General features: G+C 36.0%; 1 protein-coding gene across 1 annotated transcript in view; it reads left to right on the top strand.

Annotated features, from left to right (window-relative positions):
* Positions 1–25991, top strand: part of RPGRIP1L (RPGRIP1 like) — a 145787-nt gene that overhangs the window by 32968 nt on the left and 86828 nt on the right. The window contains exons 10-11 of the mRNA XM_036750600.1: positions 2571–2644; positions 7498–7637. Coding sequence (XP_036606495.1) covers positions 2571–2644; positions 7498–7637 — 214 coding nt within the window. The remainder of the gene's footprint in view (positions 1–2570; positions 2645–7497; positions 7638–25991) is intronic.

Genomic DNA, 25991 nt, shown 5'->3' with positions numbered 1-25991 from the left:
TTGGACTCAGGTCCTCCTGACTCCAGGGCGGATGCTGTACTCACTGCAACACCTAGCTGCTCCCTTTTAAGTCCATTGAGTTTTCCACTATACCATCCTGCCTCCACAAAAGAATGTTCCCCCACAAAAGCCTTATAAGCTGTGTGTATATTACTGGAAATAGAAAATGAATTGAAAGTTTTGCACAATAGATGCTAGTAAATGTTACTTTTCATTTGATTTGATTCATTTTTCACTTAAGACATTTGTCTTGAAAGTAGTCCTTTCATTTTGAAATTGAAGTCCAAATTACAGGACTTAACTGTTTCATCTGTAATCATTGCTCATTTGCAACGAAAAAGAATCCCAATAAATTCCTATGAACATCTTTATGTGCTATCAGCTGATCAGTAAGTACTAAGTACCTGCCATGTGCAAGGCTTTGTATAATGCTCTAGAAGTACAGGAAAAAGAAACAGAACTTGGCCTTAAGGAGCTTACCTTCTATCAGAAGAAACAACATGTGCACATATTAGTAAATACAAGAATACACAAAACAAGTACAGTGTCATTTAGAGATGAATCAGAAGCCCTCATGTAGGAAGTGGCACTTGAGCTAACTTTTGAAGGAAGCCCAGGTTTCTAAGAGACAAACAAGGACATAGTACATTCTAGACATGGGGTGTGTGGGCTATATGCCTTTGCACAAGCACACAGACAGAAGATACAATGTCATATACAGGAATAGCAGTTTGGCAGAATATTTTTAGATTGAGACCATTGTCTTTATTTTGTGCAAATTTCTATTTTGTATGTATTTATATACAAAATAGGAGGCAACTACAGTTGTGCAGTGGATAGAGTCAGGAAGACCTGAATTCAAACCAGCCTCAGAAACTTACTAGTTGTGTGACTTTGGACAAGTCGCTTAACCTCTGTCTGCCTCAAGTCTCTGCATGTGTAAAATGGAGATAACAGTGGCACCTCCCTCGCAGGATTGTTGTAAGTATCAAATGAGTTTGTAAAGCCTTTAGCACAGTGCCAGTTGTTGTTGTTGAGTTGTTCAGTTGTGTCTGACTCTGTGTGACCCCATGAACAAAAGTCTGTGGGATCTTCTTGGCAAAGATACTAGAGTAGTTTGCCATTTCCTTTTTTAATGTGTCCCTATTTTACAAATAAGGAGCTGAGGCAAATACAGGTTAAGTAACTTGCCCAGAGTCACACAGCTAGTACGTGTCTGAGGTCAGATTTGAGCTCAGATACTCCTGACTCCAAGCCCAGTGCTTTATCCACTGCACCACCTAGCTGACGTAGTAAATGTTCCATAAATATAGCTATGTACATATTGTCTCCTCTGATAGATTGTAAGCTCCTTGAGGGAAAGAATTGTCTTATTTATGTCTTTGTATCCCTAGTATGTAGCACATTTGCCTGGCACATAATAGGTGTTTGATAAATGTTTATTGATTGAATGAAACTAGTGTGTTAAAGGGACTAATGTGTAATAGGGTAGGCTGGAGCTAAATTGGGACGGGGTTTGTATTTGGGAAAGGGTAACCACTTCAGGTCTCAAGCAGGAGAGTGATATGCTCAGACCTTTGGATCTGGCTATTTCTATTTGGTGTGATTTTTTCAGCACACCACTAGTTGTATGAAATACCTAAATTTCATTCATCTGACTGCGATAATAATTAGAAACATCATCCTTCTATAAGCGATATGCTCCATATCTCCAGGTAGACACAAACTGGATTTATAGCCTTTATTAAATTTTTTTTGCTTCTAAGGGGGCACAGAGCTATGAATAGATGACTTCCTGCCCTTGAGATGCATTATGCACAGTTCTGTGACTTGATAGAGTCCTTTTATCTTACTGTGTTCCATATTTATCCTTTATTGGAGATGTTTTGTAAAGCACTCTGGTTCATGGGGAAAGTTCTTACCTCTGAGTATATTTGTGAATAAACATTCAAATTAGATACAAACTAAAGCAGAAATCTAAATGTTAAAGTAATTATAGCAATATTATAATTGCATGGACTAAACAGTTATGGTTTCTACCAAAGCACCACTTTGGGCAGTACAAAAACATAGCTCATGCCATGGTTTGCTGACCCAAACAAAGAGTATCTTCCCAGTACAGCACAGAACCTGAAACCAGTTGCAAATTCTGAATACCAAGGGAAAAATTATGACCACCAAGGTTAATTTTTATCTAATTTTTTGGACCATGAACTAAAAATTTGTAATTGCTGAATGTTTATGGAACAATTTGATATTAATGCTGACTGAATATTATTGGGTATCTCATAGGGTGAGAGGATGGAGTAAATTTGTGCTTTAGTTAATAAAAAAATTTATTGAGATATATAATGTTATTGCATAAATTAATAGTGTTCCAATTAAATTACAACAGAAATGTTAATTTCACCTTTATTTAACAGCATAAAAAAGTCAATGCTAAATTAAAAAGAAACAGGTAAAATTAATATTCACTTTCTATTTAGAAATCATCAAGAATAAAACATAAAACCATATGGAGATCAACTGATATAATTTTAAAGTAATGTATATTTTTCTCCTTATTCTAGCTTCAGGATAAAATTAATGATTTGGAAAGGGAGAAGGAACTTTTAAAGGAAAACTATGATAAGCTATATAACAGGTAAATTTTATAATTGCCTATTTTTTTCTTTTCTTCAGATTTCATAAGCTGTCATTTTTATTAAGCCATTATATTTTAAACCATTTAATACTCAGTGAAGAAGAATGTCTCCTTAGCAGATAATAATAGTATTTTGGGAATGTGAAGAAGTATATTAAAGTCTGAATATGATAATTTTTGTAGACAATAGTAATTGACTCTCCAACCATAATATCAATAAAAATATTGCAAAAGAAGCCAGGCTATTTTGTTGCTGAAATATCCAGTCCTTATTGCCATATTGCCCAGGGCCACATAGCCAATGATTAAATCCTTCACTGAAACTCTTAGAAACAAAATTTTGCTGCACTATTAAATTTCAGTCACCCGAAAGGGCCAATATTTTAATTCTCTTCAATGTACATTAACACCTATTCAAAATACTTCAAAAAAAAACTTGATTTATTTCATCAATATAGATATCCTTGTCTCTCATATATATCAAAATATGCTGTATAAACTGTTTTATGAGTTGCTTTGGCCTCCAAATTTTATCACTTGCAAACCAACCATCTGAAGATGAACCTTTCTAAATTTAGCTAAGCTGGACTTTAGCTGACAGTCATTCAACAGGCCAGCCCATCTAGTAGGGCTTGCCAGAATTGTGAGCACCAACCCCCAAACACAGACACACATACTCACAAACAACATCCCTATGAGAACACAAGGTGATCTCCACAGGAAAATAAGGCATTGTGGTAACTTTGATAACAATAGACATTGATTAGCTGTTAGGGGAAAATATATCTTCCAAGGTACCTCCTTTATTTCCTGTTCCTAATAAAATTAGTGGAAGAAATACATGCTTACCTACTATTTGGTCAGCTTTTTGGAGAAAACAATTTTTTTCTAAATGCATTTTTTATTTCCTGTTCCTGATCAGTTTAATGAAGGAAATAAATGTTTACATGAAATAATACTGATCAAGTTAGCTACTTTAAAGAATTCAGAATGGTAATTGAGTTTTAATTTTTCTAGACAATATCATACAGTTCCTACCTGTGTATATGTGAGAGGCCTGGATAACATGCACATAGTGTGAGATGGAAGGGCAAAGTTCTCTCATGTGTATTGATCACAAATGTGTTATACTAGTAAAAGTAGCATAAGAGAAAGAAAAGAATATTTTCAGTGAGTGAATGAGTGAAAAAGCATTTATTAAGTGGTGACTGTGTGCCAGACAGTGTGCTAAGCACTGGAGATCAATTTGGCATGGAGACTAGACCTGTGATTTACTTGGTCTGGATACCTTGCCGATGAGAACATTCCAGCAGTCCACATAAGTACCTTCTCTGTAACTTAGTCTGAGATGGTTTCCTATGCTACTGAGAGAATAAGTGATTTGCAAAGAATCACATAGCCAGCGTATGTCAGAGTCAGCACTTGAACCCAGGTCTTTCTGATTCTGAGTCCTTCCCTGACTCCCTCCTCTAATCCGTGCTGCCTTTTAGAGAGCTGGAGATATAAGTGCAAAAGAAATACAGCTCCTTAAGAAATTTATTTAGAGAAGTCATAGCAAGTTCCCTCAGGCAATGGAAGTTAAGGGACTTGCCCTGGCTCACACATCTAATAAATGTCAAAAGTAAGATTTTACCTTATGTCTTCCTGCGTCCTAACCCAGTCACACTTTTCCCACTACACAAAAGTCCTGCTATTTCTTTATCTTACAATCTGTTTTTTAAAAAATAATCTAATGAGATAAAAACAGTCAAGCTGATGATTGGCATGAGCCTTGTGCCTGCTGGCAAATTTTTATTAGAAATCCAAAGTAACATCATTGGAGAGAATCATTATCCTCAATGGTTTGAAGGCAAAAATGGTTTTGTTTTTGTCTTTGTACTTGCAGTGCTTTGCTTCAAGGCCTTATGGCTTACCAATATAACACTTGATCACCAAGTATCTACTAGCTAAAGTATTAGTTTTGAAGATGATAGTAATCTGATTTTAAATATGAAAATCAGGTAGAATCACATGATTTCAAAAGACCTGGGCACTTATTTTAGTTGTATCTCAGACCATCTAACTCTAAGCATCTAACTCTACCGTTTCCTCTGTGTATGAAGAATAAATGCCTGTTCTCTCTCTGCTGCTCAGTGATATTCTGAGTAAATGTGATAAAATATGACACATTTTTTTTCTCTCCCCAAATCAGACTCTATCTACATTTTAGGTATCATTTCTCTCACATTAAATGGAGTAGCCTGACATGTTTTCTAAATAGTATTGTGTCATTAGCTCTTATGATAGGGTATTATTAAATCTTAAGGTTGGACTAATTTGGAGAATACATGAAGCAAGATCTTCTCTGCCTTTAAAATGTCCTTGAACTTTGAATAAATTGGACTTGTTCTATGGGAAGAAATGTGAAAGAGATGGAAAAACTCTTAGTAAAAGCAATCTGGAGAATAATGGTATTCTTGAGCTTTTGCTAATCAAATACGTATTTATCTACTTTGTGCTCACCCATCATTGCCAATGGACATAGCAGTGACCACAGGCACCAGTGGGTGCATGACCACAGTCTGATATTTTATCACTCTTTTAGTGTAACAGAACAACCAAGTGTGCACAGAGAGCAATGATTATGTTTTTTTCCCCTAGTTGTCACTGTAGGCAATATACAAAAACATTTTCATGAATAAAAAGTTTTCAAGGACTGTTCTCATATGCAGATCTAATCGAGTACACAGCCCTTCCAAAGCAAATGGAGCCAGATGTGGTTCACCATTTATAGTTACACAGATGGCTTCAAGCGTAGAGGAATACAGTAAATTCAAAAGAAATTCCTCATGAAATTCTAGTGGAATGTAATCCTAAATTTAGAGAGAAAGATAGCAGTGGACTAAATTCAGATTGACTTATACTGATTTACACTAGTATTTTGTGGGTTTGGAAAAACCAGGCTGCTAAATTGTTCTTAATTTAAACACATACAGCTTCTGATGTTTCTGCCAGATTAGCTGTTAGTGATTTTTCTGCTGGTATTAATGCTATTGGAACACTACTGTTTCCAATTTTTGGTGTCTGATATAACATGTAGTTTTGCCTATATCATGTTAATTTTTTGGATCATACATGTTTTTAATAGTAGTAGATACATATATACACACATATCTATATATGCATATATATGTACATACACATAGACATAGATATAGATATGTGTGTATATATATATATGCATTTTAAAATAACAGCCTACACATACATCTTGCTTTGTTCTTTATTTTATAAAATGGAAATATAAAGAAGCATTCTATATCTTAATATTTATAGCACAGATGTTTGTTTTTTTATTAGACCAGGCAAGTCCAGATTTAAATAAAATTGTCAAAATGTTACTATTTTAGATCTCTTACTTTTGGAAAGTTGTATTGTGAGATGAAAATATTTGTTGCAAAATCAGACTATCTTATACAAAGAGAAGTTTAGAGAACTGTGTCAGTGTTTCAAAGCATTATTTTAAATCTTCTAAAATTATCCAACCCAAGAAAACACACCAACTATGTGTTTATTTGGCCCTGACTTCTGAATTTTGTGCTTCCCAAAAATGTGTGAGTTCACTAAGTAATTCTCCATTTGGAATGAAGTCTTCAAACTTGTCTGGAAGTATTAAAACATGCACATGCACGCACAAAAAAAGTTTACAAAAACATGTTTTGTAAAAATAAATTTTTCTCACTTTTACTTCATTTGCAGTTACAAAATCAGATTTTACAAGCTGGCAGGTTTTTTTTTTTTGATACAGAAAAATTTATTGGGCGCAAGTAGAATGGACAAAACTACTGAAAATTATTCAGCCTAGATCAGCTAAAAGGGACCTTAGACAGCCCTCTGACTTCCTCATTTTGCAGATAAGGAAACTGAGCCTTGGAGAGGTTATATAATTTTCATAAGGTCACACAGGTAACCAAGGGAGGATTCAAACCAGGGTGCTCTGATTCCTTTTCCTAATTTAACCATATGAACCTCAGTAAAAACTTAGAGAAGACAGCTGTACACTGAGATAACAGTTATCAAAATGAACATTCACTTCATAACTTAGGGATAGCACATGAAAAAAATTAAGTTAGCTTTTCAGCATTTTTAATCATTTAATAGTTCTTAATCCTTGTTCAAAGTGCTAAATATTGAGGAATTTTGGAGAACGATCATTTGAGTCACTATGCTATTTTTATAATGCAATACATATTTCAGTTAAATAGTTTATTCTTAGTCCACATGCTATTGATTTTAAGGACAATGATTACTTTGTCAATACTTCTTAATTAGCATTAGAATTGTTCTTTTTCAATTCAGTACAAAAACTGTTATTATTCTGTGGTTACACTTTAGGATTTTCTGGGGTTTTGGGTTTGGTTTTGAAAAGAGCTGACTTTTATCTCTTCATGTTTCACAGATTCAAAAAAACATCAGGTGGGAAGTCAGTTTTCTCTATGTTAAGAGGATTTGTATGTGGGGAAAAATGGTTTTGTCAGTTGTCTATTGCTGAGGTTTAAAATTGTGGATTCCTCTGGAGTATGTATCTGAATTCCTTTCCTAGTCCCACAAATGCTACACGCTGCCAACTTCTCAGGGTTTGGCGCTCTAAATTAAGGCCAGTTCCTTTGCTCATCCCACAGACTCTTTCATGTTCCGTAACCGCAGCCTGAGAAAGGCGCCTTGGTTTCAACAGCAGCAGACCAGCATATGTTTACTTAATTCCTAAGACATGATGACAGTGGTCTCTGTGCCACTAAAAGCTTTTTTTCTTTAATATTTTCTGTTGAAACGGATTTCCAAGAGTTCCTCACACATCCCATGTTTTATTGCAGTGCCTTCAGCGTGACCCATGAAGAACAATGGAAGTTAAAGGAACAACAGCTTAAACTGCAGATTGCTCAGCTGGAGACTGCCATAAAGTCTGATTTAGCAGACAAAAATGAAATTCTGGACAGACTAAAAGTTGAAAGAGGTAAATGCAAAACAACTCCTTGCTACTTGTCATTTCAAAGAGTTGATTCTTAGCCCCTCATTGACACCTCTTCTCCTAAATTTGATTTTACTATTAGCCCTAAATTCTACTCTCTGCAGAACAGGGCAAAGGAATTCGTAATGCCCAAGGGTAACTATAATTTGGCATCTTGATTCCTATGTTTGTAACTCATTTGGGTCCTTAGGCTTCTTGCACTCTTAATTATTTACTGTGGTTGAATTCTTAGAAGCCAAGAAAAATCAAATAGACCCTTGTAATATAATATTCATTAGATGGTTCCACTTCATGAACCACAAATATCTTTCCCTGAAGGATAGATAATGAAATACTATATTTCTGTTGTTCCTTGCACAGGAGCTATCTGTTTAATTATATTACCTGTTTTGGTTTTTGTTCTGATTCTCCAATTACATTCCTATTGTGTTTGGTGAGAACTCTTTTCTCTGTCAGTGATTATGGAACCATTATATTTGGTCTCTCGACATCACATTCCCTATGTACTGCATGAGTAAGGGAAAAAAATGGTACTAAAGTAAGAAGGAAGGAAGAGAAGAGCTGGACTAGACCAAGAATATTCAGAGGTGTGCTCCATGTTTTGTTGGTGGCAACACAGTTTTGAGTGTGTCAAAGGATCAGTTCCTAAGGCATCGGAAAAAGGGGCAGAAAGCAGAAGCTTGGAAGAAAATCCTGGGCCTTATTATTTCCAAAAAAAAAGGTGACCAAGTCCATGTTGATGATGACCAACTCATATGCCTACTTTCCCCTCTCTACAAAATTTTTATGAGTATAGTCTACACACACAATATGGGTATCCTTGATGAAGGTAGAAAGACTTCGGCAAATTATATTTTACAGCAGATCTTATATTTACAGTCACACAATTGACTGAAAAATGAGAAGAATGTAGTGTAATGTTTCATTTATTATTTATTGACTATAAAAAAGCATTTGATTTGCCCACATAAAATGCTGCCTCAAAGGCTTTCCTCCAGTAAGACATGGCAATTATACACAAGCATGAAAATTATCTAACTGGAGAACAGCCTTATTTAATGTCACATCTTACTGTGGCAAATCAAATGCTTTTTTAAAAACAGATAACTTTGGGTGACAACCCTCTAATTTTTAATATCAAACAAAACATAAAACAGGGTAATTTGTACTTGCCAAAGATGATAGCCACTGCCATGAAAGGATATCCGGCAAAGAAGCCAAATGAAAATGGAGGATCCTCCAGATGCTCCTGTTTACATGGCATTATGCCATGTAACGAAATCCACAATCTTTCAAAAGAGAAAGCTGACAACCTACACTTTTAAAAACCAAGTGGATGAAGAATGCTTATGGCCTGGATTGCCATATGCAGTTGGTTGGGCAAGTCCTAGAACTGGCCCAACAATACATGGCATGTATCTAGATAGACACGGACAGAGATGAACAATGAACTAATCCCAGATTTAAACAGCTGCAGGAGAGTGGGTTAGATTGCTTTTGACAAATTGCATTCCTCTTAATGACTTCAAGCTTCTTCATGAGACAAAAGTGTACCCATTCCTCTTAAAAGTATTCTTCTGGTGTTGCTGTATGACTGTGAATCATGGAATACTACAGTCTGAAGAGTTCAGAATTGAAGGTCTTCTAGAGGGCAATGAAGAGAGGTACATGGTGAGCATGAATAGACTACAGTACCTTACCAGTGAAGTGTGATACAGAAGTGGTTGAAAAGATGTTTGGGAGGGGCCATTCATGTAGCAGGAGTGAAGAGTAACTGATGGATAACATACTCCTTTGGAATTCACATACCATAAAGAGATCCAGATACAAACCCTCAGACCCCCAACATGTTGAGTAGACCCTCTGTGAAGAATTCGTGGGAGTTGATGGTCAAGTTTTACAGAATGAGAGTATTCATGAGTTGCAATATTTATCACTGAAAGGAGTACCCATGTTGATGGGACCACCAAAGTGTTAAAATATGTTCGAGGCATTATGCTTGGCATTTGGAATACAAAGATTAAAAATGGCATACTCTTTACCTTCAAAGGAATTTATGTTCTAATCAGGAGATAGAACATATACACAAATAGTATACACATTTTTATTCTACCCCAAACCAAATCTCATTCTGGTTATAAGCTCCTTTCCTTAAGTGACAAATTTTAATGAGCGTTAAGAAATTCTTAACTCTATAAGTAAGGCCAACTGTTATACACATTACTACAACTGCTGAATTAGTAAACTGTGAGCTTGTACAAAAAGTTTGGGGTTGAGTTATGTTTTGTGGGCTCTATAATTATTGTTCAAATTCTTGTATTAATATGATTTTGTCAGCACTCACTCTTCCTGCCTCACAAAGTGACATAATGTAACAATATAAACTTCATCATGTCACTGAGGCCGTTCCAAAAAAAAAAAGAGGGGGAAGGTGAGAAATTAAGTGGCTTGCTTGTAATATTGCATCTATTAGATGATCCACTTGAGATACCAATACTACCAAAATGAAGGTGCTCCTCCTGGACACTTGTAATTGAATGACATGAAATAATTTAAAATGTTATTTATATGACAATGAAAAGTGCTTGAATCATTTTTCCCTGCAGCATACTTTGTATTGATTTAGATTACCAATCATCAGCATATTTGTTCATTAATGATAATGACTCCATATAATAAAATGTTTACATTGTTTCTGGTTCATTCATATGCAGCTAGAAATAGTATTTCTCCAAAGAGAGTTCAATGAGTCCTGGTTAAATTCATATAATGAAATAGAAATATTTTCTACTTTTTTACTTTCTTTTTGTGAAGTAAATATAAGCAGCTGCATTTTGGAAACCAAAGGAACTGAAATCACCCATTCCTCTTCCCCACTAATTTTCTATGATGCTCTACATTTCATGATTAAAAGCTAGCATTTCATTATTGGGCTCAAAATAAGTAAAAGGAACAATACTTTCCCTTTTACAGTTCTGAAATTGTATCTTCCAACAATTGAAAGTATCTGATTAAAATAGTTTTAATGCAACATAGTTTCAACGTGTACTATTTTTATTACTTACTCAATTGTAGGCTAATTATGAAGTGCTGTGCAGTCCTCAGTTTCTAAGTGTTATAAATGTTAAATAATTTTAATTCTTTTATTCCATCTCCATTCATTTTTATTTTCTGCCTTTATCTTTCATGAAAAGAGGGAGCACAGTCCAGTGGTTAGAATGCTGCACTTGGGGTCAAAAAGACCTGCTGTGTGATCCTTGGCAAGCCCCTTACCTTTTCTGAACCTCAGTCTTCATATCTATACAATGAAAGGCTGAATAAGATGACTTCTAAGTTCTCTTCCAGCTCTAAAGGTCCAATTCTTTGATCATGGAACAGTTGTTATGTAGAAGTATTCTCATTTTGATATAACTTAATTTTACAGTTCTGAGAATGTACATTTTCGTTTATTTAAGGGAAATATTAACAAAAACACTCTTAACTGTGACCATTTATATGAAAGAGTACTAACCAGGGAACTTCAAATTAATTCCATGTTCTGTTCACTTTACTCATATTTATATAGTATGCTCATATATTTTACCAGCATGGCTATTTAAGATTTATAAAGTGCTTTATTTCTAGGGATAGGCGGTAATGCATTATTATCCTAACTTCTAGATAAAGAAATTGATTTTCTGACATGTTAAGTGACTAAACTAGGACCGGTGAGCTAGAAAGTGTCTCCAGTCCAATATGACTCCAAGTCTAAAGCTCTTTCCACTACACACGTTGCCTCAACCCTTTCTTATTTAAAAAATTCTTGTTTATGTTAAAGGTTTTGAAATTGTTTGATTTTTTTTTTACTTTGAAGTTCCATCACACATATACCTTTTCATGTAGCAAGTGTTCTTTGCCAGAAGATGTTTCCTCATCTTTTTGTAGTCATTCATATAACTAGCAAATTATTTTTAGAGACTACTCACCTCTTTATTCAAGGTACAAATTAGTTTCAGATTGTGTGAATGTGGCAAGGAACGGATATGTAAATGCAGTTTGCATTTGGCTAATGCTTAAATTAACTGCATGTGTTTAAAGGTCTGCTTTTGAAAGTCCTTTCTATCTTTAGCTAAAATGCATAATTCAGCATAATGCATATGGCTATATTGATCACAGCTGACGATATTAGCACAAAGGAACTCTGAGAATTGTTTAGTTGGATTGTTCTCTTGACTCTGGTTATTAATGGTATTGCTGGAAGAACATAATTTTTAAAGAGTGAAATGTTATTTCTTTGAATAAAATGCTATTTTGCTTAACTTGCCTTTCTTCAAATCATAAGGTAAGGAAGTTATTTTTCATTTTGCACAGAGCAATCCAGCATACTGTAGCACATTTATTTTCCTCCTTTTTGGATCCTTCTAAGGACATAAGACCTATGTTTTAGCAACAGTGATGAGTAGGGAAAAAATTTTATAAATACATAAATATAAAATTCAAAAATGATTCAGAAATATTTATTAAGAGCCCATATTTTTCCTTGGTTCCAACACCCCATTAAAAGTGTATCAGTGAAAGACTATAGAGCAGTTGATAAAATTTTAGTGAGGGTTGGAATGTGAGTTTCCTGACCTTCAATGAAATTCCCATAGGGACCATCCATCCACTAATAAATATCTATAATTCCTCTCCACCTGAGATTGTCAGAGAGCATCTTAGGGCGCTTGGAAGATAAATGACTTACCTATGGTCATAGAGCCATTATATGGTAAGTTCAGGACCCCAAGCCTGCTTCAATATCTATACTGTTGTTCACTGAAAAATGAAAGATGATTGAAAAATTGATTTGTGACACTGGATATGTGATCCTGAGCAAGTCATTTAACCTCTTAGCTTCAGTTTCCTTATCTGCAAAATGGTGATAATGTCTGTAGTACCTGTTGTTGTCATTCATCCTTTTTTTCTGAAGAGGACCAGTGACATCACAGGCGATGCCTTAACTTGAGTGTGAATTAGATTTAAGTGAGGCCAAGTTGTTCACAGTCATCAGCCTCGTTCTCTCTTCCAGTCAGAAGTCCAGTGGCAGGCCAAAACCTATGCCATAGGTGAAGACCAAATGAGATTCTTATGTAAAATGCTTTGTAAATCTTTATGTGACATATAAATGTATCTTAATCTTAATGATGCACATACGTTATTACTATAGAACATGCTATGAGAAGTTTTAGAGATATATTAAGTTCAAGACAGAAAATGACAGGTGCCTAGAATCTGGCAGTTCTATCTCCCTTTGCCCCCCAGTTAATAACTTACTTATACCTTGTTTAAATATCAGAATCATTACCCAATATCCCTTGTACCCCACAATTTAAGAAAAATGAAAATGATAAAGTTACCACCATCAACAGTATATACAGCAGTATGCCACACCCACAGAATCCCATCTTGATATTGAAAGAAAGGTGGTATATTTCCTTCTCTTTTCTCTGGGACCAAGATTGGCCTTTGTAGCAACTCTAATTTTGGCGGAGTTTTAGTGTTGTTTTCATGTGTGTGATTGTAGTCATTTATATTCTTCTTTTGGTTCTGCTTTCTTCACTCCACATCACTTCATACAAGGCTTCCTATGTTTCTCCAAATTACCAATATTTGTCATTTCTTATAACCACAATATTCTATTGACAGCAATGTGGAGTTATTTCATCAAATTCACGTGAATCTTGCAAAGCACATCAAGCTTTGCATCACAAATGATGGAAATCATATTGAAGATATTATTTTTTAATATTCTAATTAAATAAAAATTTCATTCATTTCATTTCTTGAAAATATGCATTTTTGCCTATGTGTCCAGACTTTAGGAATACCCTGTATACCACTCTTCAGCTGTGGATGCCCGCTTTGTTTCCAGTGTTTTACTAACCCAAAGACTCTGTTGTTATGAATAGTTTATTAAATGTAGGACCTTTCTTTTAGTTGTTGATTTCCTTGGGGCACATGTCCAGGAGTGACCACATTCCTTCCAACATTAACTGTTGTCATCTCTGCCAATTTGATAGGTATGGGATGAAATCTTAATTGTCTTAATTTTAACTTCTGTTATAATTGATGATTTAAGGTTTCCATTAGCCTTGTCTTTCAGAATATAATATCACCAACAGTCCCCTTGAAGAGTGTAATGTGTCTAGTATAATATGATATGGTTCTCAGCATCTTCAGTTCCACATCTTGCTTTCCTTCTCTTTATCCCCTGTGGTCATAAGATCATAGACTTAGAGCTAGAAGGAACATTAGTAGTCATTTGGTCTCTAATTTTAAGAAAACTGAAGTCCAACAAGGTTAGTGATTTGCCCATGGTCACATAAGGAGTAAGTGTCAGAGCTAAGAGTTCCAGTCTCCAAATCCAGGACTTATTTCACAACAATTTGTTAACTCTACATTCATGGCCTTTCAGAGAATGGAGGACACATATTAAGCATTCATAATGACATAGAAAGTTAGCTTGAATTTTATTGAACAGTAGAATCAAGTCAATTAATTCTTCATATTTTATGTCAAGAGAAAAATAAAGCATTAAATTTTCTTTGTCTATGCAATAACATGATATATCTATATAATTTTTAAATTTTATTTTTATTAACATATCTTGTTTTTAAATCACATTCATTTCTAAATATATCCCTTTTCCTTCTCTCTCTAGCAAATCTTCCTTATAACAGATAAAAATGAAAGAAAAAGATTCAGGAAAAATTAAACAAAACATTGATGGTATCTGACAATACATGCAGTATTCCAAATCCATAGCTTCACCTGCCCTACCACTACCTCTGTCATGTAGTGAGGGAGATGAATTTTCTCACCTCTCCAGAGTTAACATTGATCATATTATAATTAGACAGTGTTCTGATTTGTTATTATTTTTTCCATTTACCCTATTATAGTCATATATATTGTTTGTCATATGGTCCTAGTAAACTGTTTTACTGATTCTCTGTACTTCGCTCTGCATCTGTTCATATAATACTTCCCATGATTTTCTGAATTCTTCATAGTCACTTGGGCCTTACAGAAAAACCATATTCAATTACATTTAATATCACAATTTGTTTAGTGATCCCCAATCAATAGGCATATCTTTTGTTTGATAGAATATAAATTCCTTGAGGGTAGGGATTTTTTTTTTGCTCTTTTTATTTCTGGCACCTAGCACAATACTTGCTTATATAATACTTAACATATAACAATAATAATAATAATAATAATAACAACAATAATAGCTAACATTTACATAGTACTTTAAAGTTGGCAAAACAGATAAGTTACTTCTTTTAATCTGCTTGTTGTTTACTACCGTCCCAAAGAGTTATCCTGTGAATGTTTTGGTGTATATTGGACCAGCTAACTTTGATCGCCTTGGCTATATGACCAATAGTAAGTTGGCTATCACAAAAAAAATGAGTTGTTTAGTAAATATGAGTATGACTTGTCTTGCATAATTCTAAACTGTATTCCAAAGTGGTTCAACCAAATCACAGCTCTAGAAATAGTGAATTAATGTACCTATCTTCCCATTTCTCTTCCAACTTTGACTTTTTCCATCTTTTACTAATTTTATAGGTATAAGGTAAAACCTCAGAGTCATTTTTGGTTTCTATTTTTCTTATTAGTAGTAATTTTGAACAATATTTGTTGTGGCTGTCAATGGTATGGGTTTTTCTTTTGAGAACCATTTGTTCATATCCTTTGACCTTTTATGTATTGGGGAATGGATTTGGGGCTTACCTCTTTGTTTTTATCAAATCCCTATGTATTTTGGATATCAGACCCTTATCACAGATTTGATGTCATGATTTGATTTCTAAAACAGTTTTCTTTTTAACCTAGCTTTATTGATTTTTTGTGCAATTTTTTTCAGATTCACGTAGTTAAAAATTTACCCATTTTTTCTTATGTCATCTCCTCTAAACTTCCAATGGTTAAAAATTTTTCCTCTGGCCAGAAGTGTCAAAGGTACCTGATCTCATCTTTAATTTTTTATGCTGAACTTTTATATTCCATATACATTTCGAGCTTATTGTTGTATATATTGTATAAGATACTAATCTAAACCTAATTTCTTCCAAACTGCTTTCCAATTTTCCCACTGGTTCTTAACAGATGGGGAGTTCTTCTCCATGTCATTTATCAAATGTTACATTATTTAATTTTTCCTTTCTATGTTATCTAGAGTGCTCTATTGATATGTTTTTCTATATTTTAATCAGTACCAAGTAGTTTTAGTAGTTATTGCTTCGTAATACATTTCAACTTCCAGAAATGCCATTCCCCACCCGCACAATTTCCACTCCTTTTCCCAATTTCCTTTGAGATTTCATACCTTTTTTCTTCCAAGTGAATTATGTTATTATTTTGTCTAGTATTATACACTAATCATTGTAATTTAATTGGTATAGCACTAAATCTGTGTGTTCATTTAGACAGTATCATCATTATTATTTTATTATTATATTTGCCAAATCATGAATACTGAATAGCTACTTTTATTTAAGTCATTATTTTGTCATTAATAGGGCTTTGTAACTCTATGTATCTTTTATGTGTCTTGGCAGATTGACTTCTGTATGCATTTTGTCATCATTTCGAATGGGAATTTCTTTTCTATTATTTCTACTGGTTTTTGTTGTTACTATGTAGAAATGCTATTGATTTGGGGAATTTCTTTTCTATGCTGAAATTTTATTAAAGCTATTAACTATTAATTTCTTGGCTGATTCTCTGAGGGTTTTCTAAGTGTATGTGTTATCTGAAAATTGCCCTAATTTTGCCTCTTCTTTGCCTTTGACTTCTATCCATTAACCACTAGCATTTCTAGAAGTATATCAAATTATACTAGGGAGAGGAATGTCATGTGTGTATATACATATATGTGTATGCATATATAGGTGTACATATATATGGAAAGAATTTACTATTTCTCCATTGCAAACAATACTAGCTTTTGTTTTTAAACATATGCTTTTATCATATTAAAAAAGCCATTCGAAGATGGTGGCTGGAAAGCAGGGACTTGCCTAAAGCTGTCCCCCCAGGACACTCCAAACACCCATAAAAAATGGCTCTGAACAAATTCTAGAACTGCAGAACCCATGAAATAGCAGAGGGAAGCAGGGATCCAGCCCAGGACAGCCTGGATGGTCACTGGGTAAGGTCTATTGCGCACAGAGCTGGGAGCGGAGCAGAGCAGAGCCCAGCATGGGCTGCGCCCAGACCAACCAGACCAGGAGCTGGGCGGAACAGGCCCTAGCGCCCAGAATCAGTGAGCTTTGGCAGTTACCAGACTTATCAATCCACAAACACCAAAGACAACAGAGAAGGTTAGTGGGAAAAACTGCAGGGACTGAGCGAAAGGAATTCGCAGTTTGGCCACCACCCCAGGGGCAGGGGAGGTGGTGCAGCTACAGAACTACAGCTACAGTTGCTTCTGGCCCCAGGCCCACCTTTCTATGTGGCAAATCAGAGCAGGAGTGCAGAGCCTGCTTAAGATCTGAGTCCAGTCCGGGTTGGCGGTTCTTGGGGGAAGAGGAGCGCTAGTGTGGCAGAGCTTTCTTTGTACAAATAGCTCTGAAAACAACAATGCATCCCCTCAAGCTTGGAACAAAGTACTCTCTACTCTACAAGCAGTCATACCCCGACAAAAAACTCAAGGGTCAAGTAGTTGGCTGGGAACATGGCCAGGCAGTGAAAATGCACTCAGATTCAGTCTCAGACTTTGGAATCTTTCTTTGGTGACAAAGAAGACCAAAACATACAGACAGAAGAAGTCAACAACGTCAAAGAGCCTACATCAAAAGCCTCCAAGAAAAACATGAACTGGTCTCAGGCCATGGAAAAGCAAGTTAGAGAAGTAGAGGAAAAATTGGGAAGAGAAATGAGAAGAATGCGAGAAAACCATAAAAACAAGTCAATGACTTGCTAAAAGACACCCAAAAAAATACTGAAGAAAACAACACCTTAAAAAATAGACTAACTCAAATGGCAAAAGAGCTCCAAAAAGCCAATGAGGAGAAGAATGCCTTGAAAGACAGAATTAGCCAAATGGAAAAAGAGGTCCAAAAGACCACTGAAGAAAATACTACCTCAAAAATTAGACTGGAGCAAGTGGAAGCTAGTGACTTTATGAGAAATCAAGATATTATAAAACAGAACCGAAGGAATGAAAAAGTGGAAGACAATGTGAAATATCTCATTGGAAAAACCACTGACCTGGAAAATAGATCCAGGAGAGATAATTTAAAAATTATTGGACTACCTGAAAGCCATGATCTAAAAAAGAGCCTAGATATCATCTTTCAAGAAATTATCAAGGAGAACTGCCCTGATATTCTAGAGCCAGAGGGTAAAATAGAAATTGAAAGAATGGGGGGCGGAGCCAAGATGGTGGCTGGTAAGCACGGACTAGAGTGAGCTCCATAACCAAGTCCCTCCAAAAACCTATAAAAATGGCTCTGAACCAATTCTAGAATGGCAGAACCCACAGAACAGCAGAGGGAAGCAGGGCTCCAGCCTAGGACAGCCTGGATGGTCTCTGGGTGAGGTCTATTCCACACGGAGCTGGGAGCTGGGAGCTGGGAACAGAGTGGAGCAGAGCCCAGCCTGAGCGGCGTGGATGATCCAGACCAGAAGCTGGGCGGAGGGGGCCCTAGCGCCCTGAATATGTGAGCTGCGGCAGTTACGAGACTTCTCAACCCACAAACACCAAAGACTGCGGAGAAGGTTAGTGGGAAAAGCTGCGGGAGTGGAAGGAGTTCGCGGTTCGGCTTCCAGCCCTGGGGGCAGCTACTGCTGCTGCTGCTGCTTCCTGCTCCAGGCCCACCTGGTGGGAGGAATTAAGTGGCGGATCAGAGCAGGGGTGCACAGCCTGCCGAAGATCTGAGCCCAGTTCGGGTTGGGGGTCCTTGGGGAAGGAGGAGTGCGGCTCTGACAGAGCTGGCACCTCCCCCCCAAACGTAGAACATAGAATTCGTTAGTCTACAAGCAGTCATAACCCACTGAAAAACTCAAGGGTCAAGTTAGTTGGTTGGGAATATGGCCAGGCAGCGAAAACGCACCCAGATTCAGTCTCAGACTTTGGATTCTTTCTTTGGTGACAAAGAAGACCAAAACATACAGCCTAAAGAAGACAACAAAGTCATAGAGCCTACAACCAAAGCCTCCAAGAAAAACATGAACTGGCCCCAGGCCATAGAAGAACTCAAAAAGGATTTGGAAAAGCAAGTTAGAGAAGTAGAGGAAAAATTGGGAAGAGAAATGAGAAGGATGCGAGAAAACCATGAAAAACAAGTCAATGACTTGCTAAAGGAGACCCAAAAAAATACTGAAAAATACACTGAAGAAAACAACACCTTAAAAAATAGACTAACTCAAATGGCACAAGAGCTCCAAAAAGCCAATGAGGAGAAGAATGCCTTGAAAGGCAGAATTAGCCAAATGGAAAAGGAGGTCCAAAAGACCACTGAAGAAAATACTACTTTAAAAATTAGATTGGAGCAAGTGGACGCTAGTGACTTTATGAGAAATCAGGATATTATAAAACAGAACCAGAGGAATGAAAAAATGGAAGACAATGTGAAATATCTCCTTGGAAAAACCACTGACCTGGAAAATAGATCCAGGAGAGAGAATTTAAAAATTATTGGACTACCTGAAAGCCATGATCAAAAAAAGAGCCTAGATACCATCTTTCAGGAAATTATCAAGGAGAACTGCCCTGATATTCTAGAGCCACAGGGCAAAATAGAAATTGAAAGAATCCATCGATCACCTCCTCAAATAGATCCCAAAAAGAAATCTCCTAGGAATATTGTTGCCAAATTCCAGAGCTCCCAGATCAAGGAGAAAATACTGCAAGCAGCCAGAAAGAAACAATTTGAGTATTGTGGAAACCCAATCAGAATAACCCAAGATCTGGCAGCTTCTACATTAAGAGATCGAAGGGCTTGGAATGCGATATTCCGGAGCTCAATGGAGCTAGGATTAAAACCTAGAATCACCTACCCAGCAAAACTGAGTATCATGTTCCAAGGCAAAATATGGAGCTTCAATAAAATAGAGGACTTTCAAGCCTTCTCAGTGAAAAGATCAGAACTGAATAGAAAATTTGACTTTCAAACACAAAAATCAAGAGAAGCATGAAAAGGTAATCAAGAAACGGAAATTGCAAGGGACTTACTAAAGTTGAACTGTTTTGTTTACATTCCTACATGGAAAGATGATGAGTATGATTCATGAGACCTCAGTATTAGGGTAGTTGAAGGGAATATGCATATATATATATATATATATATATATATATATACATATATATGTACATATATATGTATATGTTTATGTATATATATAAGTGAATGTGTATGTATGTATATATCTATGTGTATATGTATGTATGTGTATGTATGTGTATATATATGTGTGTTTATATATATGTATATATATATATATATGTAAAAGAGAGAGAGCAGACACAGGGTGAGTTGAGGATGAAGGGAAGATAGCTAAAAGAAATAAAATGAAATTAAGGGATGAGAGAGTAACATACTGAGAGAGGGGGATAGGGAGAGATAGAATGGGGTGGATTATCTCGCATAAAGGTGGCAAGAGGAAGCAGTTCTATGGGAGGAGGGGAGAGGGCAGGTGAGGGGGGAATGAGTGAACCTTGCTCTCATCAGATTTGGCCTGAGGGGGAATACCATACATACTCAGTTGGGTATCTTACCCCACAGGAAAGAAGAGGGAGGAAGATAAAAAAAAAAATAAAAGGCAGGGGGATGATGGAGTGGAGGGCAGATGGGGGTGGAGGTAATCAAAACAAACACTTTGGAAAGGGGACAGGGTCAAGGGAGAAAATTCAATAAAGCGGGATGGGTTGGGAAGGAGCAAAATGTAGTTAGCCTTTCACAACATGAGTATTGTGGAAGGGTTATACATAATAATACATGTGTGGCCTAGGTTGAATTGCTCAACTTCTTAGGGAGGGTGGGTGGGAAGGGAAGAGGGAAGGGAATTTGGAACTCAAAGTTTTAAAATCAGATGTTCAAAAACAAAAAAAGTTTTTGTATGCAACTAAAAAATAAGATACACAGGCAATGGGGCGTAGAAATTTATCTTGCCCTACAGGAAAGGAAGGGAAAAGGGGATGAGAGGGGAGGGGGGTGATAGAGGGGAGGGCTGACTGGGGAACAGGGCAACCAGAATATAAGCCATCTTGGAGTGGGGGGGAGGGTAGAAATGGGGAGAAAATTTGTAATTCAAACTGTTGTGAAAATCAATGCTGAAAACCAAATATGTTAAATAAATAAATTGCATTTAAAAAAAAAAGAAAGAAATTGAAAGAATCCACTGATCACCTCCTGAAAAAAGATCCCAAAAAGAAAACTCCTAGGAATATTGTCACCAAATTCCAGAGCTCCCAGATTAAGGAGAAAATATAGCAAGCAGCCAGAAAGAAACAATTTGAGTATTGTGGAAACATAATCAGGTTAACACAAGATCTAGCAGCTTCTACATTAAGGAATCGAAGGGCTTGGAATATGACATTCTGGAGGTCAATGGAGCTAGGATTAAAACCAAGAATCACCTACCCAGCAAAACTGAGTATCATGCTCCAAGGCAAAATATGGATTTTCAACAAAATAGAGGACTTTCAAGCTTTCTCAATGAAAAGCCTAGAGCTGAATAGAAAATTTGACTTTCAAACACAAGAATCAAGAGAAGCATGAAAAGGTAATCAAGAAACGGAAATTGCAAGGGACTTACTAAAGTTGAACTGTTTTGTTTACATTCCTACATGGAAAGATGATGTGTATATTCATTAGACCTCAGTATTAGGGTGAGTGAAAGGAGTATACATATATATATATATATATATATATATATATATATATATATATATATATATATATATATATATATACAGAGACAGAGAGAGAGAGAGAGAGATATGTAGACAGAGGGCATAGGGTGAGTTGAATATGAAGGGACGATACCTAAAAACATAAAATCAAATTAAGGGATGAGAGAGGAATATATTGAGAGAGGGAGAAAAGGAGAGATAGAATGGGGTAAGTTATCTCACATAAAAGTGGCAAGAAAAAGCAGTTCTGTTGGGAGGGAAGAGGGGGCAGGTAAGGGGGAATGAGTGAATCTTGCTCTCTTCGGATTTGACCTGAGGAGGAAATAACATACACACTCAAATGTGTATCTTACCCCACAGGAAAGATGGAGGAAGGAGATAAAAAAGGCGGGATGATAGAAGGGAGGGCAGATAGGGGGAGGAGGTAATCAAAAGCAAACACTTTTGAAAAGGGACAGGGTCAAGGGAGAAAATTGGATAAAGGGGGATAGGATAGGAAGGAGCAAAATATAGTTAATCTTTCACAATGTGAGTATTGTGGAAGGGTTTTGCATAATGATACACATGTGGCCTATGTTGAATTGCTTGCCTTCTTAGGGAGGGTGGTTGGGGAGGGAAGAGGGGAGAGAATTTGGAACTCAAAGTTTTAAAAGATGTTCCAGTGTGCATGCAACTAGGAAAGTAATGGAAAAGGGGATGGGAGAGAGTGGGGTGACAGAAGGGAGGGCTGACTGGGGAATGGGGCAATCAGACTATATGCCATCTTGGAGTGGGGAGGGGGATAGAAATGGGGAGAAAATTTGTAGTTCAAACTCTTGTCAAAATTAATGCTGAATACTAAAAATATTAAATAAATAATAATTCAAAAAAGAAAGAAAGAAAAACATTCTATGTCTTTGCTTTTTAGGGGGTTTAGTATAAATGATTTTTGCTTTTTCAGAAGCTTTTTCTGTACCATTCTGTAATAAGTAAAACATAGAAAAGTATACATAAGTTTAACCTATAAGAGGCAGAGCTATATATTTTATTAAACACCAGTTTCAAAAGACAAGATGACCTGGGTTCAAATCCCACCTATGATAAATACTGATTCCATTTTCTCTTTTAGACTTAGGAGTGAATTATTACATGTGAATGTTGATTCACACTGACTGTAGTTAAATAGTCATTCTCTGACCAAAACAAAAGAAAAAAACAGTTGCAGGATATTTTTTCAGTCAGTCAGTTTGGTAACTCTGTAACCTACAGTTGCAGAATGTTGCCTTGAGGTACTCAAAGTTTAAGTGCTTTGCTTATGTGTCAAAGGCAGAATTTAAACCCAGGTCCTGACTTCAATGCTAGCCCATTATCCATTACACCACACAATTTCTCATAAGGAATTACCATACGTCAACAATTTTGGTTATGAATTTGGGTTTTTTGTTATTTTTTAAATTAGATATAAATCATTCATTTATCATAAAATTATCCAAGTTTCATTTCTCCTTGAAGTTTTATTTATTTAGTTCCTTAAACCTCTGAGAAATGTTTTAAGATTTAATTAGTTAATTGAGAATGTGTATTATTAGATGATAAAATTAAATAACTATAGCTCCAATAGTTATAGATTCAAAATCTGTTTATCAGTAATAAATACATGATGCTAAAAACATACATGTTTAATTACTTTTCCTAACTATAATTACTATGTTGATAAATAGAAGAATAATGCTTTGATTTCTTCATCAGGGTGTAGAAGTGACCCTGGATTCTGAAAGACTATGGCAGGGGAACACAAGCTCTGGCTTCTGATTCTACCCTATTAGGAAGATTTTATGAACACGTCTAAAAATTAGCTGTATATCTGCTTTCTGAGGACCAGCCTACATATGGAGAGGGTTGAAACTTGGTGATGAGTTTTGTGGCCAGGACAGCCCATGAAACAAAGAAAAGTAGAAAAGCCACCTCAGCCCTGCGTTGTATGCTTTTATTTCAGTAGTAATGGTGGAGAGGTGGTGGAAGAGAGTGCTAAAAATCAGAGTTTGGTACCATCTATAAACATTAACTTAGCTGTTGGTACTCCCGTTGGGATATTCTTCTCCAGTGGCAAATTGAATACCACCACCAGAAATGAATTACATCAATCATGTTGTTCTAAACCAAGATTCTAATGTTCATCATTTGGAGTCTATGAACTTGGGGTTTTTTTGTGTGTATATAGGTAGATAGATGGATAACAGTGTTTCAATAGGTTTCCTTTGTAATACCATACATTTTATTTTATGCATTGAAACACATGTATTAACAAAGCAATAATCACGATGTAGACGATAATTGTCAATATGCCTATGTAGTTCTGTATTGCAAAATATAAGACTCTCCATATGGAAGGTAGAAGTAAACCATTTATTCAGATACCAGAGAATCAGATCCCAAAACCAATAAGCCCAATCCATCATAGCAGCAAAGAATTCAATACACAATATCACAGCAGAGAACCACTCCATCCCAAAACCATTGGCCCCCCTGCTGGGGTCTTCTCACAAACACACTCATAGCACAGCTAGCTCACCTGCACCTGCTCTCTTCCTCAGCTCTAAGTTGCTCTCTTAGCATTTCCTGTGGCACACTTTCCTTTTCCTCTCAGCAAGTTCCTCCCACCACGTGTGACTTAGACTTCCTGTGATGTAAGCAGGTCACATGGCCTATTAATGGGTGGAAAAGATCTTCAAATTTAAATTACCATTACAACACATTATTTTGAGGAGTTCATAGGCTTCACTGGTCTGCTAAAAGAAGTCCATGACACAAAAAAATTAAGAACCCCTAATCTTGACATTCTTGCTATAAATGAAACCAAAAGGCAAAATAGAAGTTGAAACTAAGTGGAAAGTTAATTCACAGATTTTCCTAGGATAGGAAAATAAATTGTTTGGTAGACGTGGTTTTAATATGTATCCAAAGGCAAGAAGAAACATAATTTCCTGAGACATTTTTAGTCATCTGATATGTATATATATGTACCCTCATCCCATGAAAATGACTGCACATATGTACCAACATCTCATGTAGAAGTTGAAGATGTAGAAAAGTTCTGTGAAGCAGACAATAAGACCATTTTACTTTTCCACACTTTTTATGAGTAAACTAGGATCATAATTGTCCATCTTCCATAATGTTCTAACATGAGTTTGTCTTCTAAATTAATGTTGCCCTTAGCTTACCAGGTGCCTCCACCTGGTAAAGCAATAGCATCTTATTGAGCTATTTTGGCCTGTTAATTATGGTGATTGTTTTATAGTTAAACTTCTCAGTAGTAATAATCAGAGTCAATGAATGTCTTTTGTCTACAGAGTAGAGAGTTAGTTTAACTATTTAAGGTTAGAGCTGATGTCATTCCATGCAACATCTCGTTTTTATCCTTTATTCTAATTTAGTGTTGATTTTGAACTTCATTCTAACCATTAAATGATATGATTCCACATGACTGATTTCGAAACAATTCCCTCATCAGGTAATTAGTAATTTTCTACTAGTCAAGATATATTCATTTTTTGTGGCATTGTTTAGTCTTCACCACATCCAATGATTTCCAACTTTTTTAAAGAAAATTTTATTAGTTTGGCATGAGTAATTTATAGGCCTTTGGCCTCCTTCATTTCTTAACCCTGAGCATGTTTTCAAATGTAATTTTTGTTGTTTTACTGTCTTCTGTGCCCAATTTTGCATGGAAATAGCCCATGAATCAAAATATATGTAGACTTGTTGTAGAATACCTTGCCAAATTCCGCCTAGGACAGGAATGGGGAACCTACAGCCTCGAGGCCACAGGTGGCCCTGTAGGTTCTCAAGTGCAGCCCTTTAAATGAATCCAAACTTCACAGAACAAATAAGGATTTCTTCTGTAAAACTTGGACTAGGTCCTAGAATTTCTTCACTTCTTCAATCACTGCTACAGTTATCTGTTTGTGCTAATCAGAGGCATCTTGAGGCATATGATTAGATATCCCAGGAAATGCGATCTCTTCTGTTGCCCTTGGGTAGACATGATAAAACCAAATCTTTTGTTCAGGTCTTGAAGAAAAACCTGTAAGCTTTTGTTCCAGTTAGCTACAATTTCTTAATGTCTTCTGGTATCATTTATAGTAAGAATTCTGTTATAGATACAGTTCAGATCCTCTAGTAGTGCTCCAACTCATCGTCACTAGACAATATTAAGAGCCACAATTGTTAATATTTGTAGGTGGTCTAAAAACTATGTAATTCTTATTACTTTTGCACACTTTTCTGCCATCCTCCCACCATCACTGCAGAAGCAGCAAGGGATCCCATAGGACTGAAGGCAATTTTGTATTTTTTTTTCCTGCTTCATTAATCAATTAATGAAACATTGATTAAGCAACTACTATGTGCAGGCACTGTAGACACAGACAGAAATGAAAGTCTTTTCCCTCAGGGAGCTTATATTCTGT

The sequence above is a fragment of the Trichosurus vulpecula genome, chromosome 3 (genome assembly GCF_011100635.1).
Source record: "Trichosurus vulpecula isolate mTriVul1 chromosome 3, mTriVul1.pri, whole genome shotgun sequence".
Lineage (NCBI taxonomy): Eukaryota > Metazoa > Chordata > Mammalia > Diprotodontia > Phalangeridae > Trichosurus > Trichosurus vulpecula.
The sequence above is the reverse complement of the archived record's forward strand: the minus strand, read 5'-3'. Positions and strand labels throughout refer to the sequence as shown.